Here is a 14,226-nt window from a genome sequence, read left to right as displayed (position 1 = left end):
ATCCTGTGTTTTCCTTTAGTAAGTTAGAAGTTGCCCAACACCAGGCCATATAAAACGTATCTATGTTCCTGCATAAACGAACTGATTTATTGTCCTAAATAGCCTTTCTGTTTACATATTACACTGGCTATGATTTGCTCATCTGTGTGTTTGGTCTTTGGGTTGGAAGTTGATATTTGCACAAAATGTGGAGGTGGTGTAAAAAGTACATTTGCGGTTGTGCTACCCTTTTAGCATTCGAGAATCGTTGTCATTTAGATTGTGCCTTCCCACGACCCGTCTAAAGATTTACGTGGCAAAAGCACCGAAGTAGCTGAGCTAAGACCCGTCCCAACAACTCTCCGCCTATGCTGCCAACACCGCCACCCTATTATAATTTAACCTATCGAATGGGCTGGACTGAAGCCTTGATGAAGAATTTATCATTACTCTGACACAGAAAAATGATGCCTACGGCTTTAGAACTGTTCATTCTGCTGGCTTTCTGCTGTGTCACAGCTTCGGGCTACTTTGTTAGCATAGATGCTCACGCTGATGAGTGTTTCTATGAACGAGTGAACTCGGGTACCAAGATGAGCCTCATGTTCGAAGTTGCAGAGGGAGGATTTCTGGATGTTGATGTTGAGGTGAGATATCATTATCGAGCAGTGTTCTACATCATGTTTCTGTCATTCACATGATCGCCCCAAAGAGCACAGTTATCAGTTAACAGTCATATATAGATTTCAAAGCAAACAGCTGGTAGCGTTTATCTCAACAGGCTAACGTCAAACTAGCTACCTTCACAGCACTGACCGCTAGCTTGGATTATGGTTTTATGACTTTATGGCTGTCTGTCAAGACAGTGCTGTGATGGTTTGACTAAGGCACGGTTAGCTGGCAGGGAAATATCCAGCTGCAAAATGTAATTCGTAATTTAAGAACAAAAACGATGTAACACTCACAACACTAATACTTCTTAAGAAACGATGAAAGAGATGACGATCACGTTTCCCAAATTCTTGCCCATTCTGTACACCCTATTGTTTGTGTCAGGTTCTTGTGTTTTTACATAATTCAAACCCAGAAAACACATACAGGGAAAAAAATAGAGACACAGACTTTGTGTGTAACCTTCAGAATTACAAAGGCTTACAGCACAAAACTACTACAGCAAAAACTGGTCATGGAACTGAAAAGTTTTAGTGTTACAGGTTTACTGTTAGACTACAAGTGAAGGAAGTTGTAAGACTAGTAATGTTGCTACAGATCACTATGCTTCAGCATAGCTCACTATCTGTTCATTTGGTAGTTACCAGTTAGAAAAGATTAAGGAGTTACTAAAAGAAGACATACCTGTCCTGTCTACAGATTACCGGACCTGATGGGAAGCAGATCTATAAAGGCGACCGGGAGTCCAGTGGGAAGTACTCTGTTGCGGCACACATGGATGGCACATACAAATTCTGCTTCAGTAACAAGATGTCCACCATGACTCCTAAGATTGTAATGTTCACTATTGACATTGGCGAGGCTCCAAAAGGCCAAGACATGGAGACTGAAGGTACAGGCCAGAGCTCTCTAATGGTATAAGTTAACTAAGTGTCCAGCATGTTATTAGACAGATATATGGGCCCCAAAGATCCCTTTATGTAACAATGTGCAGAAACATCCAATTGAAGTGCTCTGTCAAGTTGGATGTGAGGAAACCTTGGCTGATAAGCTGTTTTCCAGAAACGACTTTGTTCCATTTTAATATGTGTATATGAAAGAGTGATTTCCTCTCCGTGGTCATGATGGTTCATTTCTTAATGCTCTTTCTCTCAGGTGCAGGAGATAGCTGGGATGGTAGGGCTAAGCTGCATTATGACTGACACTGATCTAACGTGTTGTGCTTCAGTTGTGTAGTCAAAGTTACACTGCCGTCTGAGATGTTACAGTAACACTTAAACACAGGTTTGCTGCTGAAATTTGACATAACCACCTTGAACTGGTGACCTTTAAACAATAGCCTTTAACAAGATGAGTAGTGTCTGTGTGTGAAATGGGGACTAATTCAAGAAACACAGACCATTATTTGTGAGCTCTGCAAATGGGAATATTGCAGTCACATTTTCTGCATGATTTCACTAGTTTAGTTAGATTGCTTCACAATGAGGTGTGTAAACAGTTGCCCCCTTAGTTATACTTTCTGTTGAAAGATTCAACATTAACTTAGTGAGCTGATAGCTGTACTGAAATGATTATGGAATTATGTCTACGGATGTGTGTTCATTTGTGAATTTTATTTGACTGCATGTGTAATACATGCATGTGTATGAGTGCTGTGTGGGGTGTGTGGTTGTTGTGCTGCTGCATGTTCCTTAGGTATGACTGTTCCGGTGCTGTATGTTGTGTATTCCAGCAGCATGTGTATGTGTGTGTGCTTGTATAACTGCACCATGTGTTGCAAATCTCCACTGGCATGTTGGTGACTGCAGGGTGTGTTGTGTGTTTTCCAGCCCATTCAAACAAGCTGGAGGAGATGATTAATGAGTTGGCCGTTTCTATGACGGCAGTCAAGCACGAACAGGAGTACATGGAGGTCCGCGAAAGGATCCACAGAGCGAGTAGGGACATTTCTCTTCTCTTCTCTCCACTATGTCCTCTTTCCCCAGTTACGCAAACATTTACAACAGAAATGGTTTCACTGCCCTCACATATTGTCCTAAGGCCACGGCCTTCCAGCCCCCTACTGAATTTGTTATATTGTGAATTTGAGTTTTAAGATCACATAATAATATAATAATAAAGTGTTTCATAATCCTTTGTAATATCTGACCAATCATAATATCTGACCAAGTGTTTTTCATATATTTGATGTGTATATCCTTTTCCCCCCTCTCTTCTTTGTTTAGTTAATGACAACACCAATAGTCGAGTGGTGCTCTGGTCTTTCTTCGAGGCTCTTGTGTTAGTCGCCATGACACTGGGACAAATTTACTATCTGAAGAGGTTTTTTGAAGTGCGACGAGTGGTATAAAACACAGCTACTTCGAACCTATGAACCCGCTGGTCAAGACCTCAGCTTCCGGATACAAGTCGGTCTTGTGGATATTCCCAAACATCTTTTTGAGTATATTTTGAACTACCACAAACATGTTTCTCTCCACACAATCCATTTAGCTGATGCCATCATTCATTTCTGTTGTCTGTCTTAAAATGAGCACGGCCCCTGTTTATCTCCATATTAATAAAGGGTGCTTGTAATTTATTTCTGTAAGTGTGTGATTATCATAAGTCACAGGCGCTGTGCCGGGTTTATGAGGGGTGGTGACTGCTGCTGGGAATATGTAACTGTCAGAACTAGGTTAATGTATAATGTACTTGCCTGTATAGCTCAGAGCGTTATTTAGACTGATTAGTTTGAATAAGTACCCAGTTATGAAGGAAAAATATTCAGAATGTATTTGTAAATGAATGAACTGTCTATTTAGGAGTGCATCATATGTTCCACAGAATATGTCCTGCTGTTACATCTTTCCTGCTTTGGGCTTTTATGGTGTAGATTTTTAATCCACGAAGTATTTGAGGCACATATAAGGTCAAATATTTATGTACATGTGTGTGGGAACATTTTCTGTTCCCTGTTTATTACTGGTGACTTGCTGTCACTAAAATGTTTGAATGAGAGGTGTGATGTATAATTTGGTGTTAAACTGTACCTTTTGCCAGAATCAATTGGGGGTGTTAATTTATGTATTTTTGTAATTCGAATTTTCTGTCAGTTCAGATACTCTTAACTAAGGCCACTGCACTGCTACGCTGTATCAGTGATGTATTTTGTCACGTAACTGAAATGTCATGCAGGTGTGAATGGCTTGAACTGTACAAATGTAAAGTAAAATGCTTATGTTTATGAAATATGATTGATTTAATAAAAGACGAATAGGACCTTAAAATCCTGATAAGTTGTAAATTCTTGTAGTTTTCGGTTTAGTTCTGGACACTGTTGTGTACTGTCTCTGTAAGTGTAGGTTCAATATATTTGTCAGTTTCTAAAAGGCTTTTACATAGACCTACATACATATGCGGAACACAAGCTGCCCGTGACAGGCATTGAATTCTGAAGGGTAAATGTCATGGAACCGAACGTTTGTGTAACCTGTTTCTACCCGGACGGTATACACCATCGGACAGGAAGTTAATTCAGCATGGTTGCAGAGCTCAGAACAGTCCGTGGGGTTTTTACTGGATGAAATTGACTTGTTGATGTAGTATGGATAACCCAACTGGAAAATGGGAGAGTTTGCCAGTAAAACTGAACGAGAACATTATGCAGACTCTTGAAGAGTTGGAATTTACACACATGACTCCCGTCCAGGTATTATATAATCATGGAACTCCTTTAACATGAACATTGTTTACATGTGATGATTAGATGGCTTATGGTTATTCCTTTTGTTTCAGTCCGCTTGCATACCTCTCTTCATGAAAAATAAAGATGTTGCTGCCGAAGCGGTAGGTTTTGTTCAGCACATATAGATAAAACGGCGTGTTGATCCAATATAACATCTACAGCCTAGATACATTCTGATTGTTTGTCGTCTGATCGAAGGTGACGGGCAGTGGAAAGACTCTTGCTTTCGTGATTCCGATTCTGGAGATTCTTCAGAGACGTGAGGAAAAGCTAAAGAAACTACAGGTACATCTAATCCATCGATTCACAGACTTGCTACATGGGGTCTTTTGGGGCATATAGCACTGAAAAAAAATCAGTAATTAACCCAAATAACCTGCCTTTCTAGGTTGGTGCACTAATTATCACACCCACTCGAGAACTTGCCCTACAAATTAGTGAGGTTATGGGACGTTTCTTGCACGGATTTCCCCAGTTAAGGTTGGTAAAGAATACAAGAATACAAATAAAAGACAAAGAATTACTCTTCTTGTAAGCCTATTCTTATCCCAAGATTTGTTTCACTAGAACTTAACTGAAAATGTGACCTCCTTGCAGACTAATTCTTTTGATTGGTGGCAACAATCCTATTGATGATGTGGAGAAGATTAAGAGCCAGGGGTATGTATACAGACCATTCCCACAGACTCACCTAGCCACTTATAACTTGTAGTCTCTGTGAAGGATGTGAATCAGTGATGACTGGATCTCTTCTGATAGGGCAAATATCATTGTGGCGACTCCGGGTCGCCTGCAAGACATGTTCCGTAGGAAAGCAGATGGACTAGACCTGGCCAGCTGTGTAAAAACTCTGGATGTTCTGGTTCTGGATGAGGCAGACCGCCTGCTTGACATGGGCTTTGAAGCTAGGTGCAACACTCCTCATTCAGTCATTTAATATCACATTAAGCCATGCTTTGTGATGACATCACCTCTTTAACCTTGCTTTCTCTGCTGCCAGCCTAAACACCATCCTGGACTTCCTACCTAAGCAGCGGCGGACAGGGCTGTTCTCTGCCACTCAGACACAGGAACTGGAGAAGCTGGTGAGGGCGGGGCTTCGTAACCCTGTGCGAATCACAGTCAAGGAGAAGGGCGTGGCTGACAGCAACTCTCAGAAGACCCCATCAAGACTCAGCAACTACTACACCGTGAGTGCACAACACCGGCTCTGAGTTTGGTGTCTTTGTTTTGGTCAAACAATAAGACTAAAGAGAGAGCGATGTCTGCTGATAGTGGTTGTGTGTAGTTCTGAATGGCTTTCCACGTTGGCGTCACAGATATGCAGAGCAGAAGATAAGTTCAACACACTGGTGACTTTCTTGAGGAAACACAAGAATGAGAAGCAGCTGGTATTCTTCAGGTGTGTAAGGGCCTCTGGGTAGTCTGGCTCATCACGACACAGCCCACACTGATTCTCTATACATGCAACACATAAACACACTCTGCATTCTGCTCCTATACCTTGCTATCACTTTTATTTAAAGAAGAACAGAAATTACATTTGAGAATCTGATGGTGTCAGTTACATCAATGTATTATTTAACAAATGTATTCTATTTTTAATGACTTCCTGTATAGGTGTATGTAGTGATAGTTATGGTTAAGGTATTTAGCAGACAAATATTGTATGATGACATGTATTTTGTGTGGTCACAGCACGTGTGCCTGTGTGGAGTACTTTGGGAAAGCCCTGGAGGCTCTCGTCAAGAAAGTCCCCGTCCTCTGCATCCATGGCAAGATGGACAAGAAGGACAAGCGCAGCAAAATCTTCTCAGCATTCCGAGAGCTGAAGAGGTCAGAGGGTCACAGTTCTCTTTCTTTTATGTGATATGATCAATGACTCAGTTCTGGGATGGGTGTCACTAAACCTGTAATGAAGCCCAGAGTGTGGCTAAATGGAGATGGTTTAATTGTAATATAAATGTATAATGTGAGGGAATGCGCACAGATGAATTGTGGGGAACTCTATAACATTTAAGGCTCTCTGATAGGTGCTGTACACTAGGACTAAACCTCACTTATTCGTGTAGTTTAGAACAAGAGGATAGAGATACCAATGTTATGGGTTCAGCTCCTGAGAGACACACATTTTAATGAGATGAGTGCAGGTGTCATTTAACTTCACGTGGAAGAGGCTCCAGTCTCAGTTGTCTCTGACTCTTTTATGTTCTAGTGGGATTCTGGTGTGCACAGATGTGATGGCACGAGGCATTGACATCCCAGAGGTCCACTGGGTGCTGCAATACGACCCTCCCAGCAGTGCCAGGTCTGTCAACAGTGTGTTACAAACAACAAAACTTCTCTCCTTCCTGTGTCAGCACAGACTGCACACAGATCACATTTTCTCAAAACTTCACGGTTCACTGAATTCATATTCTCATTCCACACATCTACACACAGCATTTCTTACGTGACCTTTTTTTTTTTTTTACTGTAGAACATTAAAATATCCTCACAATGTATCCAACCTAAATCTCTCATCACAGAAGTAAACCTTCAGCATTTTCCTGAAAGGGTTAAAGACAAAAATTGAGAGATTACAGTGAGTTTCTGAGTTAATGATACAGAAACTTTATAATCTGTATTTTATGTTGCCAGAGGAAAACCTGCCCCACTTTTTGAACAGACAGAACAGATGCTCTTAAGTCTTACCTATCTCATGCCTCTTTGTATCTATAGCTCTTTTGTCCATCGCTGTGGCCGAACTGCGCGCATTGGTAACCATGGCAATGCCCTCGTCTTCCTGTTGCCCATGGAGGACACATATGTCAACTTCCTGTCCATTAACCAGAAGGTACTTTCATACCACTCAATGCTTATCTGCTAGGTGTTGTGATCTAGGTATGAGAGCTGTGTCGTGCATCAATATTTGAGCCCCTACTGGTAGAGCCATACATCAGATATCTATAGCTGTCTTCACTGTATTAATAGTGTCTAGTTGTATGTATGTATTGATATGATGCATGTATGTTTGTTTCCCAGTATCCCATATACATATACACAGTTATGTGTAGTGGATGTCTAATGTCTCATTGTACTCGAGAGACAATGAGACAGAGATGTCCAACTATCCCCATTAGAAGTATATGGTGTCCTGATGCGTGTTGATGTGTGTTTTTGTTGTCAGTGCCCTTTGCAAAAATTCCCTGCTATAAAGAATGTGGATGACGTCTTGCCAAAGTTGAAGGCCCTCGCTCTCTCTGACCGTGCTATCTATGAGAAGGGCATGCGAGCATTTGTGTCTTGCATCCAGGCGTACGTCAAACACGAGTGTAACCTCATCTTCAGGATCAAAGGTGAGTCTCCTCATCAAATATTGGCACGTACTGTAATACTATGCATATACAGTACATCAGCTGAAATAAGGGGGTCTCTTACTTGACATGCCATAAATCATGCCATATCGAGTGAAGTGTGAGGGAGAATGATCATGTTGCCACAGAGATGCCTGTATTGTCAATCGTGTCCAGTAATCTAGGACTTAACTCGCACTTAGTGCTAAACTCGCATTTAGTACTTAACTCGTAGTTACATTCCTGCACTTTCTTCTTCTTATATAAAATAGTATTTATTGTTACACTAGGTCTCTATTGCTCGTAGCTTGATTTTTCTCTCCTTTGTATGTCGCTTTGGATAAAAGTGTCTGCTAATTGACTAAATGTAAATGTCCAAACCTAATTTCTAGGGTGTACCCCTCAATAGTCATCTGTTAACTCAAACCCAGTGTGCAATGGTTTGTGTGTATTTTTTTTTCTGGCAGATCTTGACTTCGCTGCTTTGGCTCGTGGATTTGCGCTTCTCCGCATGCCCAAGATGCCGGAGCTGAAGGGCAAGAGTTTCCCCACCTTCTATCGAGAGCCGATAGACACAGACACCATCCGATTCAAGGACAAGAACCGGGAGAAACATAGACAGAAGAAGCTAGCCGAACAGAAAGCGAAGCCAGAGGCACCCAGGAGAAGCTTCATCAAGAACAAATCCTGGTCCAAACAGACCAACAAGAAAGAAAAAAAGAAAAAGAATGCTGCCAAGAGAAAACGGAACGAGGTAAAAACACCTTGTTACAGTCTCAAATTTGAGCCTGTTATGTGCGTGTTTATTTAAATCTGATTGCTTATTTTCTCTGTGTTGATAAGTCAATTATCTCTGTTTGCAGGGATCTGAGGATGAAGACATGGACGAACTCCTGAAGGATACCCGTCTGCTCAAGAAACTGAAGAAGGGTAAAATCAGTAATGAGGACTTTGATAGCCAGATGACAGCAGGACAGGACTCGTAATATAGGACTATGAGGCTGGGACACCGGTTGCACCTAAAAGAGCCCAAAGCACAGAACTCAACAGAGTGGATGTGAGCGTTTCACCTGCGTTTTGAGCGAGCCCTGCAATACGCATAGCTGAGACAGCAGGTTACCTCTGTATTTCTGAGGGTTAGAGGCGTAGTCAGGCATATGATGTCCTGATGAATGCAATGAAGTCAGCGTGGAAAACTAAACTTTTGCCAAAACAAACCAGTTAAAAATATTGGTATCATAAACTGTTCTGAAATCATCCACAACAATAAAACAGAATATTAACTCCTCCTGAGCAGGTCAGGAAACGGAGTAGTTTGACATGCCTCCATTCCTCGCTTTCTTATGTTAACGCTTGTCTGGATATTTCTCTGGTCCACCAGAGGGCAGAACTGATGTCTGGGATATCCTACAGCCCTCAGGGCCTTATACTGAAATGTACGGACTTGATCTGTATTTCCAAAATGTACAGTGTTGTTCACAATAAATGTTACTTTCAACATTATTGAGCTTTATATGTTGAGAATTGGTCTGTCTTTATTATCATGTTGAGCTGTCTATCTGCCTAATCATATGACATTGACATCTGAGAAAAATGTGTCCTACGTGTGTCCATACTCTCTTTTCATACATACATACGTATGTTTATATAAAATGTATATAAAATTAAGTACTGTCTATTCAGCACCATGCCGGCATGTTTAGCATAGCTCTTGGCATCGGCCTGAAGGGCCAGTGCATGTTGGCAAAACGTTAGTGCTAGTCACATTTAACAAGAGATCAAGTTGTTTCTTCTATTATTAAAGGACTACTGAAGCCAGTACAGGTTGTGAAATTGAAATATTTTGGTGCAGTTATATCCTAAGAGTAGTATGTATAGGAACACCAGTTTACCTTTAGATATTTCAACATTTGAGCATTTCCTTTGAAAGTTGTCCATGTACAATTTGTGATAGTTTTATAATTGATTCTGATTACCCAGACATCTGGCAATATCAGTTGCCAAATATTAAGAAAATAGATTATCAGCTTACAATCTATGTTGTCTATACACAAAGTGACAACTGTATCAATCAGGTGAAAAATACAAGTGATTACTTCCCAAATTTCTTAGGGAAGAAGGACTAGTTGTTGGGATACCTGAGATTGTAGACTGAATAAAGACACCAAAATCTTTATAAGTTATATGTTAAAAAATTTTCCCATGGTGATCTTTTTAATGTTTTCCAGGTGAGGTCTTGGGAAACAACTTCAGAGGTGCAGGGAAATGTGTTTGTGTGCGTGGCTGGGAGAGATCCACAGAAGTACACCTTTTAAAATTAACAACATGTTGTTATGCCTTTTGTCTTTAAAACGCCTCAGGGCGGAATGTTGAACGCAGATGTAGCAACCAGCTCGTGAAGGGGCGCTCTCCCGTTAGTCTGAATGCGCAGAGTTGTCTGTGTGTGAGTTGCTGAACCCGCGAGTCGTCATGTCGGGCAGGTCGGTTCGCGCAGAGACGCGGAGCAGGGCCAAAGATGACGTCAAGCGGGTTATGGCCGCTATCGAGAAAGTACGAAAATGGTAAGACACATAGTTACTTTCCGTCCGATACATTATAGCCGTCAGCAACAGCACAACGAGTGGGGGAGGCGAGAGACCTAGCCATATAAAACGCATTCGGAAGAAGGATCATTTTTTACGAAGTTGTCTGAAAACCAGATAGTTGGAAGTCAGGGATGAAGGATGAACACATTGTTACCTAAAATTTCGCATACAATCTGTGGAACATACTACTATTTCCTTACATGGATATCGATTTAGCCAAGAAGCCATGCCGTCGCCGTCACGAGCAGCCATTCCTCCTGCCCTGGCCGGCAAAAACGGAGGGGAAAGCGTGCTGTTGAGACCCACGAACGACTCTAGTCACCCAGTAAGATATTCCCTTCTGAGCTTACCATGCCGGTGCCCCAGAGTGTACTTGTTTTAAGACATTCTCGAGGTTTAAATTTAGCGCTTTTTTAGCGGCTCAGCGCAGACAGGCGTGTCGCGGTAGGGAAAGGGAAGTCTCGAATGAGACGCTGCTTGACAGGGCAGCCAACATGCTTACCCCTCAACTGTTACAGATCTAACAATTGTGGAGTAAATGATGTGAAATTTGTTACATGATCTTGAAACACCCTGTTTTTGACCTAGTTTAGATGACTGAGTAGTCTGAGACTGAGTACACGGAATAGTCAGAATTCTCCACATATGACTTCCTATAATGATGAGTTATACCATGTAAAATACTTTCAGCACTTCTGCACACGTTGTGCGTGGTCTTTCTCAACACACCTGCAGCCAATATGAGTGGATGTTGTTTGTCATGTGCTCTACAGGGAGAAGAAATGGGTGACAGTGGGCGACACATCACTGCGTATTTATAAATGGGTTCCAGTTGCAGAGTCAAAGTCAGATGATGTAAGTTATCCCTAAGTAGATTTTTTTTTAATGAATTTTAGCACTCTGGCCAAACTGTAAAGCCTAAATTAACTGATATTTAGAGGGTGTTACAATTATGACTCTGATACCACTGCTACTCCTACTGTTAAGTTTATCTGTTATGTTCTTTTTCTACTGTTATGATAATAGTAGAAAAAGTAGCAGGGAAGGTCTAAAACTGCAGGGAAGGGAATATAGGATCTCCTATGATGTCTGATTTGCTGTAATCTTTGACAATTCTGCTGTTAAGAAAAATAAAAACAAGAAGAACGGACAGGATGAGAAATATGGGTCGGAGGTCACCACCCCCGAAAACAGCTCTTCCCCGGGAATGATGGACATGCATGGTGAGAGAGAGTGTGTCTGTGTATTTTGGGTGTGTGCCTGTGTGTGTGTGTCTGTCTGAATGTATGTGTGTATGGGAGTGTATAGTTTGGTGTATATATGTGTGTGTGTGTGGTTGTGGGTGTGCCTCAGCTGGCCTGGCACATACTGTGAAAGTTCCAGATGGTATGTATTAGTTTCAGTTCCCATGTTATTGCTCTGAGCATTCGATGGTTCCTCATCAGGGGTTATTTTTCCTCAGATGAAAACAGCAACCACAGCTCCATCGCTGACTCTTCACCCGTGAAGCAGGAGGCCAGCAGTCATGGCAGCCCTGGGCCTGAACTCAGTGGCGCCACCCCGAGGGAGGGCAGTGACACTGCAGCACTTAAAGGCGAAGCTGGCGTTCCCCACACAGATGGTACTGATGCCAGGAAAGAAGAGGTTGAGGATCAGTGCAAAGACAGTCAGGACTTGGGCACTGAGACAGGTGAGGCTGAATGCACTGGCTGTTTTCTGGAATGCTGAACAAATTCTCTGTGAGTAAATGTGTACTGCTCAGGGCTCCCCATCACATCTAGAGTCTCATCTAAAATAAATGCACTTCCTTGTCATGTGAGTCAAAAGAAACCAAGACGTAATACGTACATTTTGGTCCAGTTTGGATTGACTTCTTGTTTTTAGATGCTTCGTAAATACAGGCTGATGATATGAGATTCTTGGGTATTAAAAATGTCTTTACATTGACATCATATTTTAACCTTACGTCTTACAAAATCTTAATGAATTACACTAAGAAGTGAGTGTTCCCACAGTCATGTAAACATTGCGGTAACTGTTGTCATGCAGGGAAAAGCTTAACGGCAGAAACCTCTGTGATTACTGTTACCAAACAAAGTCCCCAGACCACTAGGGGGCAGGACCTCTCCTCAGATGCCACTAAAGACACTCAGGTAACATTACATGTACAACTGATTCCCTGTCATGATATAGAACCATTCAGAACCAGTTGATTAGTTGTTGAATGCTGAATGCCAACTGTAATGCAAATCATGCCCATGTTTTGTTGCTGCTTTCAAAGTTGACGCTTGGCATATGCTCACTGATGTTGGCATAGGCTCACTGATCTTGGCATAGGCTCACTGATCTTGGAATATGCTCACTGATCTTGTGGTCTCTTTGTGTTGAGCAGGAATTAGAAGAGGGCCCTCCGGGTAAGAAGACCAAACAGGAGTCACCTTCTAAGGAGTCTAAGGAAGAGATTTAGATAAGTCTTGGTTTCTTTCAACAGTGTAGATGTCTCTTCTTTAATAGTATGGGTGCAACCTGGCGTAGGCTACCTCCCCCATAAGACAGACAAAAACACTTTCAGAGTCCCGCCAATGTCTCATCATTCACTCCTCTCTTGACCTCTTCAATTTTATCTCATCTTTTTTTTTGACATATGGAGATGTAAGGTATAGGAAAAATGAGTTTATTTTCCCACTAGACCAGGCCAACGTCATTAAACAGTAGCTCTGCCTTCTCCAAAAGTCAATTTCACATTTACCGTCATCCCATCTTTTTTCTTTCCCAGGGCATGCTAATTCAACCCGATTAGCTATAAGCGCCATCAACACAATTAGCCTCGATTAGAAGTACATTTAGTGCTCAGATCCGAGGCTCTGCAGTCCCCTGGGTATGGACACACAGATGTAGTGCCCTTTATCTGTGGCGCTTAACGCAGAGGACTCATGCCCAAGGGGTCTGTGTTAAATTAGGTTCCTTTGTTTAACCATCGCCTTACAGCAATCTATAATGAAGTGAATATATTCTTGTGACACACAATTAGGGGTAATTAGCAATTGTAGTGTACTCATTAATGAAGGCGTGCCTGGTATTACTTTCATACATTTGTGGAGTTAATAGATTACAGTTCTCTTGTAATAGCTGCTGTTTTTTTTTCCATTTTTTTCATGGAGTAGATGTGCAAGTGAACTGTAAGCACACATCATGCTGGAATGCTGACTGTTATTTTGGGCATTGCTGATCAAATTTTGCAACTGTAAAGGATCTTGATTTCGTTTGACCTATTTTAGAGAGGAATTCCGTAAATATGTAACATTTTACCTGTTTTACAGGGCTATTCCAACACACCCGTTAAGGTAGGATAGGGATTTTTGTAGCAAGAGTTCTTCCGCACCGTCACAACATTCAAAAACCCACAAAACAGGCAACATATACTGTGTGATTGATGGGATGTATGGTGGTGTTTGAGGGGGGGGGGGTCCACTGAAAGTTAAGTGTAGGCTACGTGTTTTCATTTTTTATACTTTTGAAATGGAAGACAAACAAGCCAAGTAGCTCATTAAATACCTCATGTCCAGTTTAACCAAGCTGCTATTGAAAGGTTCGATTTTATCTCTCCGTGTTTAACATCTCACATTGTAGGTCTCTGTTTTACCATTCTAACAATCCTGTCCTACACGTTACAGTTTTGCTGTAAAAGAAACAACACGTTATAAACGCCTAGATATAGCATTCCTCTTCCGGGAACACGTTCTTGAGTCTTGTTATGATAGTTCTACACGAAACATGGTGTTACCTATTTATTTTTTCTTTGCCTTGTTTAATGTGTAACATATATGCTTGAATAGTAAATAAATATGATTTAATAGTAACAAACTGTTTTGTAACTTTTTATATGTCTTCTCTTTCTCCCACTGTCAAATTTAAGACTTTTTTCAAC

The 14,226-nt window shown here is 41.4% G+C and overlaps 3 protein-coding genes across 4 annotated transcripts; all 3 read left to right on the top strand.

Annotated features, from left to right (window-relative positions):
* Positions 1-109: 109 nt before the first annotated feature.
* On the top strand, positions 110-3,920 carry LOC105889271 (transmembrane emp24 domain-containing protein 2-like). 2 transcript variants are annotated; one of them, XM_031577260.2, is made up of 5 exons: positions 110-626; positions 1,351-1,543; positions 1,807-1,827; positions 2,481-2,588; positions 2,877-3,920. In XM_031577260.2, exons 1-5 carry the CDS (start codon positions 444-446, stop codon positions 2,999-3,001), a joined length of 630 nt encoding a protein of 209 aa, XP_031433120.1. In that variant the 5' UTR covers positions 110-443; the 3' UTR covers positions 3,002-3,920. The 2 variants fall into 2 exon arrangements, with proteins under 2 accessions (XP_031433120.1, XP_012670523.1); XM_012815069.3 differs by lacking the exon at positions 1,807-1,827 and having other exon boundaries at positions 270-626.
* A 208-nt stretch (positions 3,921-4,128) lies between these two features.
* On the top strand, positions 4,129-9,226 carry ddx55 (DEAD (Asp-Glu-Ala-Asp) box polypeptide 55). Its single transcript, XM_012815050.3, has 14 exons — positions 4,129-4,342; positions 4,429-4,479; positions 4,577-4,663; positions 4,767-4,858; positions 4,976-5,038; positions 5,138-5,287; positions 5,379-5,568; positions 5,698-5,780; positions 6,077-6,214; positions 6,594-6,686; positions 7,100-7,214; positions 7,548-7,716; positions 8,181-8,467; positions 8,577-9,226. Exons 1-14 carry the CDS (start codon positions 4,238-4,240, stop codon positions 8,697-8,699), a joined length of 1,746 nt encoding a protein of 581 aa, XP_012670504.1. The 5' UTR covers positions 4,129-4,237; the 3' UTR covers positions 8,700-9,226.
* A 917-nt stretch (positions 9,227-10,143) lies between these two features.
* On the top strand, positions 10,144-14,158 carry LOC105889261 (B-cell CLL/lymphoma 7 protein family member A-like). The gene is made up of 6 exons (XM_012815060.3): positions 10,144-10,274; positions 11,072-11,153; positions 11,425-11,521; positions 11,761-11,988; positions 12,348-12,451; positions 12,691-14,158. The coding sequence occupies exons 1-6, from the start codon at positions 10,183-10,185 to the stop codon at positions 12,763-12,765; spliced, it is 678 nt and encodes a 225-aa protein (XP_012670514.1). The 5' UTR covers positions 10,144-10,182; the 3' UTR covers positions 12,766-14,158.
* The last annotated feature ends 68 nt before the right edge of the window (positions 14,159-14,226 follow it).

The sequence above is a fragment of the Clupea harengus genome, chromosome 12 (genome assembly GCF_900700415.2).
Source record: "Clupea harengus chromosome 12, Ch_v2.0.2, whole genome shotgun sequence".
Lineage (NCBI taxonomy): Eukaryota > Metazoa > Chordata > Actinopteri > Clupeiformes > Clupeidae > Clupea > Clupea harengus.
The sequence above is the reverse complement of the archived record's forward strand: the minus strand, read 5'-3'. Positions and strand labels throughout refer to the sequence as shown.

Bases quoted from the DNA above. Each gene is read 5' to 3' on its own strand.
- ddx55 (XM_012815050.3), top strand. From the start codon at position 4,238: ATGGATAACCCAACTGGAAAATGGGAGAGTTTGCCAGTAAAACTGAAC. The intron at 4,859-4,975 runs GTTGGTAAAGAA...ACCTCCTTGCAG, and splicing joins CACGGATTTCCCCAGTTAAG to ACTAATTCTTTTGATTGGTG. The intron at 5,781-6,076 runs GTGTGTAAGGGC...GTGTGGTCACAG, and splicing joins AAGCAGCTGGTATTCTTCAG to CACGTGTGCCTGTGTGGAGT.
- LOC105889261 (XM_012815060.3), top strand. From the start codon at position 10,183: ATGTCGGGCAGGTCGGTTCGCGCAGAGACGCGGAGCAGGGCCAAAGAT. The intron at 10,275-11,071 runs GTAAGACACATA...TGTGCTCTACAG, and splicing joins ATCGAGAAAGTACGAAAATG to GGAGAAGAAATGGGTGACAG. The intron at 11,154-11,424 runs GTAAGTTATCCC...TCTGCTGTTAAG, and splicing joins CAGAGTCAAAGTCAGATGAT to AAAAATAAAAACAAGAAGAA.
- LOC105889271 (XM_031577260.2), top strand. From the start codon at position 444: ATGATGCCTACGGCTTTAGAACTGTTCATTCTGCTGGCTTTCTGCTGT. The intron at 1,828-2,480 runs GTAGGGCTAAGC...TGTGTTTTCCAG, and splicing joins TGCAGGAGATAGCTGGGATG to CCCATTCAAACAAGCTGGAG. The intron at 2,589-2,876 runs GTAGGGACATTT...TTCTTTGTTTAG, and splicing joins CGAAAGGATCCACAGAGCGA to TTAATGACAACACCAATAGT.